This window comes from Zophobas morio, unplaced genomic scaffold (genome assembly GCF_036711695.1).
Source record: "Zophobas morio isolate AGI-343-1 ecotype UQ-CSIRO unplaced genomic scaffold, CSIRO_AGI_Zmor_V1 ptg000040l, whole genome shotgun sequence".
Classification (NCBI taxonomy): domain Eukaryota; kingdom Metazoa; phylum Arthropoda; class Insecta; order Coleoptera; family Tenebrionidae; genus Zophobas; species Zophobas morio.
In genome coordinates, this window is record NW_026972145.1 from 1,726,361 (window position 1) to 1,738,433 (window position 12,073).

Sequence of the window (12,073 nt, forward strand, 5' to 3'; positions counted from 1 at the left end):
AAAATCAAAACAAAAGGGGTCCCGGAGATTCTTTCAAACTATTTCAAACACCAAACGAAAGAAGTCCCGGAGATTCTTTCAAAGCTACTTCAAAATTAAAACAAAAGGTCGCGGAAATTCTTTCAAACTACTTGAAAAACCAAACAAATGGTCGCCGAGATTCTTTTAAACTACTTCAAAATCAACATAAAAGGGGTGCCGGAGATATATTCAAACTTTGTACTTCAAAAACCAAATAAAAGGGGTCCCCGAGATTATCTTCAAATTACTTTAAAAACAAGGCCAGGAATCCCCAGAATTCTATGAAAATACTTCAAAAATACGATAAAAAGGAGCTCAGATTCTTTCAAACCACTTCAAAAACCAAACATAAACTTCTTTTAAACTACTTCCAAATCAAAACAAAAGAGTTCCCAGAGATTCTTTCAAACTACTTCGGAAACAACACAAAAGGGACCCTGGAGATTCTTTTAAAATAAATCAAAATCAAAAGAAAAAAATTCCGCGAGATTCTTTTAAACTACTTCAAAAACCATACGAAAGGGGTCCCCGAGATTATTTTCAAATTACTTTGAAAACAAGGCGAGGGATCTCCAGAATTCTAAGAAAAAAACTTCAATAATATGTACGGTAAAAAGGGACCTAGAGATTCTTTCAAACTACTTCAAAATCAGAAACAAAAGAAGTCCCGGAGATTATTTCAAAGCTAGTTCAAAATCAAAAGAAAAGGGGTCCCCGAGATTATTTTCAAATTACTTTAAAAACAAGGCGAGGGACCCCCAAAATTCTTTCAAAAAATTCAAGAACAAGATAAAAGGGGTCCCAGAGATTTTTTCAAAGCTACTTTAAAAACATAGCAAAAGAGGTCCTGGAGATTTTTTTATACTACTTTAAAAACCAAACAAAAATGGTCCCCGAGATTCTTTTAAAATACCTCAAAATCAAAACAAAAGATTTTCCCGAGATTCTTTCAAACTACTTCAAAAACCAAACAAAAGGAGTCCCAGAAATTATTTCAAACCTACTTCAAAAACCATACGAAAGGGGTCCCCGAGATTATTTTCAAATTACTTTGAAAACAAGGCGAGGGATCTCCAGAATTCTATGAAAATACTTCAAAAGTACGATAAAAAGGGACCTAGAGATTCTTTCAAACTACTTCAAAGTCAGAAACCAAAGAAGTCCCGGAGATTGTTTCAAAGCTAGTTCAAAATCAAAACAAAAGAGGTGGCGGAGGTTCTTTCAAAGATTTTTTCAAACTACTGCAAAAACAGAATAAAACGTCCCGGGGATTCTTTCAAACTACTTCAAAAACCAAACACAAGGGGTCCCCGATATTATTTTTAAGTTACTTTAAAAACAAGGCAAGGGATCCCCAGAATTTTATGAAAATAATTCAAAAACAAGATAAAAGGGGTTCTAGAGATTCTTTCAAACTACTTCAGAACCAAAACAAAAGAGGCCGCGGAGATTTTTCCAAACTAATTCAAAAACCAAACTGCTTCAAAAACAAAGCAAAAGTCCCATAGATTCTGTCAAATGACTTAAAAATCAAAACAAAAGAAGTCGCAGAGATTCTTTCAAAGCTACTTCAAAAACCAATCAAAAGGGGTCCCGCAGATTATTCTCAAATTATTTAAAAACAAGTCGAGGGATCCCCAAAATTCTATGAAAAACTTAAAAAACAAGATAAAAAGGGTCCAGAGATTTTTTCAAATCAGAACAAAAGAAGGCCTGGAGATTCTTTAAAAACTACTGCAAAATCAAAACAAAAGAAGTCGCGGAGATTCTTTCAAACTTCTTCAAAAACCAAACGAAAAGTGTCCCTGAGATTCTTTTAAACTACTTCAAAATCAAAACAAAAAAGTTTTCAGAGGTTCTTTCAAATACTTGAAAATCAAAACAAAAGGGTACCCAGAGATTCTTTCAAACTACTTCAAAAACAAACCAAAAGGTGTCCCAGAGATTCTTTCAAACTACTTGAAAATCAGAACAAAAGAAGTTCCGGAGATTCTTTCAAATCTACGTCAAAATCAAATCAAAAGAGGTCCCGCAGATTCTTTCAAATTACTTCAAAAACCAAACAAAAAGAGTCCCCGAGATTCTTATAAACTACCTCAAAATCAAAACAAAAGGGGTGCCTGAGATTCTTTTAAACTACTTCAAAATCAAAACGAAAGGAGTCCCAGAGATTTTTTCAAAGCTACTTTAAAAACAAAGCAAAAGAGGTCCTGCAGATTTTTTTAAACTACTTCAAAAACCAAACAAAATGGTCTCCGAGATTCTTTTAAAATACTACAAAATCAAAACAAAAGATTTAGCCAAGATTCTTTTAAACTACTTCAAAATCAAAACGAAAGAGGAGGTTCTTTCAAACTACTTCAAAAACCAAACAAATTAGTCTCGGAGATTCTTTCAAAGCTATTTTAAAAACAAAGCAAAAGAGGTCTGGAGATTTTTTTTTAACTAGTTCAAAAACCAAACAAAAATGGTCCCCGAGATTCTTTTAAAATACTTCAAAATCAAAACGAAAAATTTACGCGAGATTCTTTTAAACTATACTTCAAAATCAAAGGGAAAAAGGAGGTTCTTTCAAACTACTTCAAAAACCATACCAAAGGGATCCCCGAGATTCTTTCAAAACTACTTCAAAAACCAAGCAAAATTAGTCTCAGAGATTCTTTTAAAGCTACTTTAGAAACAAAGCAAAAGAGGTTCTGGAGAGTTTTTAAACTACTTCAAAAACCAAACAAAAATGGTCCCCGAGATTCTTTTAAACTACTTCAAAATCAGAATGAAAGAGTCCACGCCACAGAGGTTCTTTCAAACTACTTCAAAAACCATACGAAAGGGCTCCCCGAGATTTTTTCAAACTACTTCAAAAACCAAACAAAAGAAGTCCCAGAGATTTTTTCAAAGCTACTTTAAAAACCAAGCAAAAGAGGGCCTGGATTTTTTTTAAACTACTACAAAAACCAAACAAAAGATTTCCCTGAGATTCTATGAAACTATTTCAAAAACCATACGAAAGGGGTCCCCGAGATTCTATGAAACTACTTCAAAAACCAAACAAAAGTAGTCCCAGAGATTCATTCAAACTACTTCAAAAACCAAACAAAAGGGGTCCAGGAGATTCTTTCAAACTGCTTCAAAAACCAAACAAAAGGGGTCCCCAAGATTTTTTGAAACTACTGCAAAAACAGAATAAAACGTCCCGGAGATTCTTTCGAACTACTTCAAAAACCAAACACAAGGGGTCCCCGAGATTATTTGCAAATTACTTTAAAAACAAGGCAAGGGATCCCCAGAATTTTATGAAAATAATTCAAAAACAAGGTAAAAGAGGTTCTAGAGATTCTTTCAAACTACTTCAAAATCAGAACAAAATAGGTCGCGGAGATTCTTTCAAACCACTTCAAAAATCAAACAAAAATGTCCCCGAAATTCTTTTAAACTACTTCAATATCAAAACAAAAGAGGTCCCGGAGATTCTTTCAAACTAATTCAAAAACCAGACACAAGGGGTTCTCGAGATTCTTTAAACTACTTCAAAAACCAAACAAGTGTTCCCCGAGATTCTTTCGAACTACTTCAAAAACTAAACAAGAGGGGTCCCCGAGATTCTTACAAATTACTTCAAAAACTAAACGAAAGTGATCCTCGAGATTTTTTCATACTTAAAAAAAAAAGAAATTTTTTCAAATTTAAAATACCAGAGGTAATTTTTTTTTGAACTTTTTAAAAAATAAAGCAGCAGAGGCCTCAAGATTCTGCGATAATATGAAAAAAAAAACACCAAGGGTTGCCGAGATTCTTTTAAACTTAAAAAACACCAGGGATTTTGGAGATTTTTTCGAATTCTTTCCTACAGAAAAAAAAACACTTGAAATCGCCAGGTCCCTTCAAGCTTTTTCAAAGATAAAACTCGGGAACTCTAAGCTTCTTAAAGACAGTATATATGTATTTCGACATTCTTTCAAACTTTTTCAAAATTAAAACACCAAAATCCCAAGCTATTAAAAAAAGACTCCAAGTGTTCTCAAGTTTCTTTTAAACTACTTCAAAAACAAAACGAAAGTGGTCCTGGAGATTCTTTGAAACTACTTTATTTTATTTCTTTTTATTTTCGAGAAAGAAGTCATAATAAAAAAAACACTAGTGTTTTTTGGTATGCTGACCATTATGTTGGTCACACTGCGGTTGCCTAGGTGACGAAATCAATATCGGTGAACGAAACTTGAAACTTTAAAATAGCTATTTAACGAACGAGTTGTTTAATGAAAGCTTTAACAATCGACGCAATTATTAGCTAGCATTAACCAACGTGTTAGTTACAATATTTTTTCAACGACCGAATTCAAAAAAGTAAAAAATAAAAATTAACTAATAGAAAAGTACTTTAAAACTTATTTAATTATTGTTATTATAATAAATTCGTTTTAGGTTCAAAAACTTGCACCTTTTGAAAGACCACGAGCTCTACCACTGGGCCGACCACGTGTACACCTGCAACCACTGCCACTCCGAGCACGTCACCCTCAACGAGCTCTTCCAGCACACCTTCATGTCGCACCCCACCTACGACGTGGACTTCTCCACCAGCGGCCCCTACGTGTCCAAGGTCCTCTTCTTGTTGAAGACCCCGCAGACGACGACGGCGCCGCCGCCGCAGCCCGGCGCCTCCACCGAGGAGGTCCAGTACGCGTGCACCCAGTGCTCGGAGGTGGAGCGCAGCGTCGAGGCGCTCCGCAAGCACGCCAGCGAGTGCCACGAGGGCGAGGAGGCGTCGTACAAGGTCGTGGTCAAGGCCAAGGTCCAAACCATGTTCTGCTGCTCCCACTGCCACGAGCGCGGCCCCGAGAAGGTCCTGCGCGAGCACCACCGCGAGAAGCACGACGCCCTCAAGTTCACCATCTACCAGTACATCTGCCTGGAGTGCTCGGGGACCTTCCTCAACATCAAGGACCTGCGGGCGCACTTCGGGAAGGCGCACAGCGGCAAGAAGCTGACCTACAGCTGCATCGAGAACAAGCCGGGCGGCGCCAAGGAGCAGTTCTGCTGCACCAAGTGCCCGTTCAGGAGCTGCAGCGTCAGCGGCATCCGCGGCCACCTGCGCAAGCACCTGCGGCCCATCGACTGCCTGCTGTGCGGGGCGACGTTCATCTTCCCGACGGAGGCGCGCGCGCACCACAACAAGGAGCACGTGCACAGCGCGGAGCGCGTGGAGGAGAACAAGGACAAGCTGAAGGAGTACGAGGACCTGGTGCAGCAGATCGTGGCGGCGAAGGAGCGCGGGGACACGTCGGCGGCGTTCGCGCCGCCGCCGAGGAAGATGCTGGCGAGGAAGTCGACGGGGGCGCCGTTCGTGAGGGAGTACTCGTTTTACGGGAGTAAAAAGGAGGACGCGGACTTGAAGGGCGTGTCGACGAGTATTGAGGTTAATAAAGTTACGAAGAAGATGAGCGCGGAGCAGTTTAGTAATCTTTTCAATATTTTTCCAGTAGTCGAAGTGAACGATTGTGAGAGTAAGGAGGAGGAGGCCTGACACAAGGTGACCTTGTCTCCGATTGAGTTTAGTGACGGTGACGAAGACTTTTCCATGGAGGACGTGTTTGATGAAATCATCGACCAGATTCCGGATAATGTGATCTTGCAGTTGATGGAGGAGAGTTGACTACCGATGTAGGGTTAAGCGTAGCGATTAGGGCGTGTACATATAGGTTAGGAGAGGTTAGATATTTTATAAGGAGGATTTTTTATTTGATATTTAACGATTAAAAAGCTTTGCGATTACAGAGGAGTGTTTTATTTGGGGCGACAGTTGCAGGTTGACTCGGCTCCTTCGATAAATCGATGACGTCATGGTCGAAAAATGGCGGCATAATTTGTAATCTGCAAATGTTATTGTTTTAATGTAATAAAATAAAGATAAATCGTAAGATTTTTTTGAAATTCTTTTATTAAATAAGGTGTCAGGAGCCCTAAGATTCTTTTCCCAGAATTTTTTTCAATTGGTTGACTCTGTTGAACAAAAATATAAACTTTTCTTGCGCTTATGTTGGCATAACGAAAGTAACTGGGTGACAGATATGTCAATCGTGACATGCGATAAATTTAGGTTATGTTTTGAATACATCTTACAAATTAAAAATGTCAGCAATCTGTCAATCTTGACAGTTGACAGCCAGAAATAATACAAAACACCAATTTCAACTAAAAATCCAGGATTGCCAACAGACTCGAGTCATTTCTGATCACGCGTTGTTAAAAGTGCTGTACAAATGGGCATTAAAGACACAATAGACGTTGAGATTCTTTCAGACTTTCAAAAATAAAACACCAAATGTTCTAAGATTAATATAAAACACTAGAGTTTATGTTTTTAACTTTTTTAAAAATAAAACACCAGAACCCCAAAATTCTTTCATATTATTAAAAAAGACAGCAGGGGTTTCCGAGATTCTTTTAAACCTAGAGAAAACACAAAAGATTCCAAAGAATATGTAGAATTCTTTCAAAAATAAAACACATGTGACCTCAGGATTCTTTCAAACATTTCGTATTAAAAAACACCAGGAATATGAGAGATTTTTTCAATTCAAGTAAAACACTAGATGCTCAAAGATTCTTTTTTATATTCTTAAAAAAAGAACACCAGGAACCCCTGAGATTCTTTCATACTTAAAAAAAGCACCAGGATCCTACATATTATTTCAATGTATGAAACACCAGAGGTCATTGCTTTTAACTTTTTAAAAAATAAAACACCACAAACCCCAAGATTTTTCCATATTATTAAAAAAAGACACTAGGGGTTCCCGAGATTCTTGCAAACTTAAAAAACACCAGAGATTCCGGAGATTTTTTGAATTCTTCACTAAAAAAGCAATTGGCACCCCGATTTTCTTTCAGATTTTTTCAGAAATAAAACTCATGTATTCTAAGATTATTAAAGACACTATAGGCTTAGAGATTCTCTCAAACTTTTTCTAAAATAAAACACCAAAAGCCTTAAGATTCTTTCACATTACAAAAAAAAAGAAACCAAGGTTTCCCGAGATTCTTTTAAACCTAGAGAAAACACAAAGGTTTTCAAAGAATTTGTCGAATTCTTTCAAAAATAAAACACCTTGGATTCCAGGTTTCTCTCAAACATTTCGAAATATAAAACACCTGGAATTTAAGAAATGTATATAAAACTGTTTCAAAAATAAAACACTAGATGCTCAAAGATTCTTTCATATTTACAAAAAGCACCAAGGTTCCACATATTATTTCAAGTATAAAACACCAGAGTTCATTGTTTTCAACTTTTTCAAAAATAAAACACCAGAAACTCCAAGATTCTTCCAAATTATTAATAAAAGCCATCAGGAGACTCGAAATTCTTTCAAACTTAAACAACACCAGGGTTTTCGGAGATTTTTTTCAATTTTTCCCTAAAAAAAACCACTTGGGACCCCGAGCTTCCTTCAACATTTTTTAGACATAAAACTCCCAGACTCTAAGATTCTTAATGACACTATAGGTTCCCAGATTCTTTCAAACTATTTCAAAAATAAAACACCAAAAACTCCAAGAGTTTTTCACATGACAAAAAAAGAAACCAAGGTTTCCCGAGATTATTTTAAACCTAGAGAAAACACAAAGGTTTCCAAAGAATTTGTCGAATTCTGTCATGAATAAAACACCTGGGATCCCAGGATTCTTTCAAATATTTGGAAATATGAAACACCAGGAATTTCAAAGATTTTTTCTAAATTTTTTCAAAAATAAAACACTAGATGCTCAAAGATTATTCCATATTCTTAAAAAAAAAAACATCATTGACCCTTGAGATTCTTTCATATTTAAAAAAACACCAGGCTTCCACAAATTATTTCAAATATAAAACACCAGAGGTCAAAAAGCTCCAATACTTTTTCAAACATAGAGAAAGCACCAATGTTTGCAAAGATTTTGTCGAATTCTTTCAGAAATAAAACACCAAGGATTCTTTCAAACTTCTTCAAGAATAAAACACCAGGAATTTCGGAGATTTTTTTCAAGTTTTTAAAAATGAAACAGCAGAGACTTCCGAGTTTCGTTTACAGTTAGAAAAACACCAAAGATTCCAGAAATTTTTTCGAATATAAAACACCAGAGACTAAAATTCTCAAAGATACAACGAATCTCGCGATTCTTTTAAACTTTTTCAACAATAAAACACTAAAAGCTCCAAGATTCTTTCAAATTTGGAGAAAGCATCAACATTTTCAAATTTTTTAAAAAATAAAACACTAGGAACTGGAGAGTCCCAAAATGATCTTTGGTATTAAAAAAAAAACACCCACACAAGGGATTCTGGAGATTCTTTCATTCTTAAATTATTTTCAAATGCAGGATACCAAAGTCACGGTTCTTGAATTAAGAAAAAATACACAGAAGTCCCAAGGTTTTTGCAAACTTTCTCAAGAGTAAAACACCAGAAGCCACAAGATTCGTTCATTTTACAAAAAAAGGGACAATGGTTTTCCCAGATTCTTTCAAATTTAGAGAAATCACCAAGGTTTGCAAAGATTTGGTCGAATTCTTTCAGAAATAAAACACCAAGGATTCAAGATTCTTTCAAACTTTTTCAAGAATAAAACACCAGGAATTTCGGAGATTTTTTTCAAGTTTTTAAAAAGGAAGCAGCAAAGACTCCCGAGCTTCTTTCAAACTTAAAAAAAAAACACCACGGGTTTTAGAATTTTTTTTTTCAAAAATAAAACACCAAAAGCCCCAAGATTCTTCTAAACTTAGAGAAAGCACCAACATTTTCAAAGTTTTTCTCGACTCCTTTCAAAAATAAAACACCAAGGACGATAAGATTCTTAAAGATACTATGGACTTCGAGATTCTTTCAAACTTTTTCAAAAATAAAACGTCAGGGATCCCAGAATTTTTTCAAACATTTCGAAGTATAAAACACCAGGAATTTTAGAGATTCTTTCAAACTTTTTCATAATTAAAACACCAGAGGCCCCAAGATTCTTTCATTTTACAAAAAAAGGGACCATGGTTTTCCCAGATTCTTTCAAATTTAGAGAAATCACCCAGATTTGCAAAGATTTGGTCAAATTCTTTCAGAAATAAAACACCAAGGACTCAAGATTCTTTCAAACGTTTTCAAGAATAAAACACCAGGAATTTCAGAGATCTTTTTCAAGTTTTTAAAAATGAAGCAGCAAAGACTCCCGAGCTTCTTTCAAACTTAAAAAAAAACACCAAGAGTTTCAGAATTTTTTTCAAAAATAAAACACCAAAAGCCCCAAGATTCTTCTAAACCTAGAGAAAGCACCAACGTTTTCAAAGTTTTTACGAATTCTTTCAAAAATAAAACATCAAGGACCACAAGATTCTTAAAGACACTATGGACTTCGAGATTCTTTCAAACTTTTTCAAAAATAAAACACCAGGGATCCCAGAATTTCTTCAAACATTTCGAGGTATAAAACACCAGGAATTTCAGTGATTCTTTCAAACTTTTTCATAATTAAAACACCAGAGGCCCCAAGATTCTTTCATTTTTACAAAAAAAGGGACCACGGTTTTCCCAGATTCTTTCAAATTTAGAGAAATCACCCAGGTTTGCAAAGATTTGGTCGAATTCTTTCAGAAATAAAATACCAAGGACTCAAGATTCTTTCAAACTTTTTCAAGATTAAAACACCAGGAATTTCAGAGATTTTTTTAAAGTTTTTAAAAAGGAAGCAGCAAAGACTCCCGAGCTTCTTTCAAACTTAAAAAAAAAACACCAAGGGTTTTAGAATTTTTTTTTTCAAAAATAAAACACCAAAAGCCCCAAGATTCTTCTAAACTTAGAGAAAGCACCAACATTTTCAAAGTTTTTCTCGACTCCTTTCAAAAATAAAACACCAAGGACCATAAGATTCTTAAAGACCCTATGGACTTCGAGATTCTTTCAAACTTTTTCAAAAATAAAACACCAAAAACCCCAAGATTCTTCTAAAGTAAGAGAAAGCACCAACGTTTTCAAAGTTTTTTCGAATTCTTTCAAAAATAAAACACCAAGGACCACAAGATTCTTAAAGACACTATGGACTTCGAGATTCTTTCAAACTTTTCCAAAAATAAAACACCATGGATCCCAGAATTTCTTCAAACATTTCGAGGTATAAAACACCAGGAATTTCAGAGATTCTTTCAAACTTTTTCATAATTAAAACACCAAAGGCCCCAAGATTCTTTCATTTTACAAAAAAAAGGGACCACGGTTTTCCCAGATTCTTTCAAATTTAGAGAAATCACCCAGGTTTGCAAAGATTTGGTCGAATTCTTTCAGAAATAAAACACCAAGGACTCAAGATTCTTTCAAACTTTTTCAAGAATAAAACACCAGGAATTTCGGAGATTTTTCTCAAGTTTTTAAAAATGAAGCAGCAAAGACTCCCGAGCTTCTTTCAAACTTAAAAAAACACCAAGGGTTTTAGATTTTTTTTTCAAAAATAAAACACCAAAAGCCCGAAGATTCTTCTAAACTTAGAGAAAGCACCAACGTTTTCAAAGTTTTTTCGAATTCTTTCAAAAATAAAACACCAAGGACCACACGATTCTTAAAGACACTATGGACTTCGAGATTCTTTCAAACTTTTTCAAAAATAAAATACCAGAGATCCCAGATTTTTTATAAAACAGCAGGAATTTCAGAGATTCTTTCAAACTTTTTCATAATTAAAACACCAGAGGCCCCAAGATTCTTTCATTTTACAAAAAAAGGGATCACGGTTGTCCCAGATTCTTTCAAATTTAGAGAAATCACCCAGGTTTGCAAAGATTTGGTCGAATTCTTTCAGAAATAAAACACCAAGGACTCAAGATTCTTTCAAACTTTTTCAAGAATAAAACACCAGGAATTTAGGAGATTTTTTTCAAGTTTTTAAAAAAGAAGCAGCAAAGACTCCCGAGTTTCTTTCAAACTTAAAAAAAACATCAAGGGTTCCAGAATTTTTTTCAAAAATAAAACACCGAAAACCCTAAGATTCTTCTAAACTTAGAGAAAGCACCAATATTTTTAAAGTTTTTTCGAATTCTTTCAAAAATAAAACACCAAGGACATAAGATTTTTAAAGACACTATGGACTTCGAGATTCTTTCAAACTTTTTCAAAAATAAAACACTAGGGATCCCAGAATTTCTTCAAACATTTCGAGGTATAAAACACCATGAATTTTAGAGATTCTTTCAAGTTTTTTCATAATTAAATCCCCAAAGCCTCAAGATTCTTTCATAATACAAAAAATAGCAACGGTTTACCGAGATTCTTTCAAACTTAGAGAAAGCACCAATGTTTCCAAAAATTTTTTTTTAATTCTTTCAAAAATAAAACACCAGGGACCACAAGATTGTTTCTAACTTTTTCAAGAATATTGCCCCAGAAATTTCAGAAATTCCTTTCAAACTTTTGTAAAAATAAAGCACCAGGGGCCCAGAAATTTTTTGCTATATAAAACATCAAACGCTATGATTCTTTCATTAAAAAAAAAACATAAATGTCACCGAGGATTATGGAGATTTTTTCAAATTCTTTAACAAAAAAACACTCTGACTACCAGATTCCTGCAACCATTGTCAAGAATAAAACATCTGAGATTGTAACATTCTTAAAGACACTAAGATTCTTTCAAACTTTTTAAAAACTAAAACATCAAAAATCCCAAGATTCTTTCAGAATACAAAAAAACAAGGTTTCCCGAGATTCTTTGATTCTAGAGAAAACACTAAGATTTCCAAAGATTTTGTAGAATTCTTTCAAAAAATCAAACACCACGGATCCCAGGTTTCTTTCAAATATTTCGAATTATAAAACACCAGCAAATTCAAGAGATTTTTTTCAAATATAAAACACCAGATGCTCCAAGATGCTCTCATATTCTTAAAAAAAAGAACACCAGGGACCTCTGAGATTCTTTCATACTGTAAAAAAGCACTAGAATTTCCACAAACCTAGAGAAAACACCAAGATTTCCAAAGATTTTGTCGAATTCTTTCAAAAATAAAACGCCACGGACTCCAGGATTCTTTCAAATAT

General features: G+C 34.8%; 1 protein-coding gene across 4 annotated transcripts in view; it reads left to right on the forward strand.

The window, feature by feature from the left end:
* LOC135140610 (uncharacterized) overlaps positions 1-5,795 on the forward strand; it is a 45,337-nt gene extending 39,542 nt beyond the window's left edge. For 2 of the 4 annotated variants that reach the window (XM_064071233.1, XM_064071236.1), the window contains one exon: positions 4,444-5,795. In XM_064071233.1, coding sequence (XP_063927303.1) covers positions 4,444-5,545 — 1,102 coding nt within the window. In that variant the 3' untranslated portion in view covers positions 5,546-5,795. The remainder of the gene's footprint in view (positions 1-4,443) is intronic. The other 2 variants (XM_064071235.1, XM_064071234.1) reach the window with 2 other exon arrangements.
* The last annotated feature ends 6,278 nt before the right edge of the window (positions 5,796-12,073 follow it).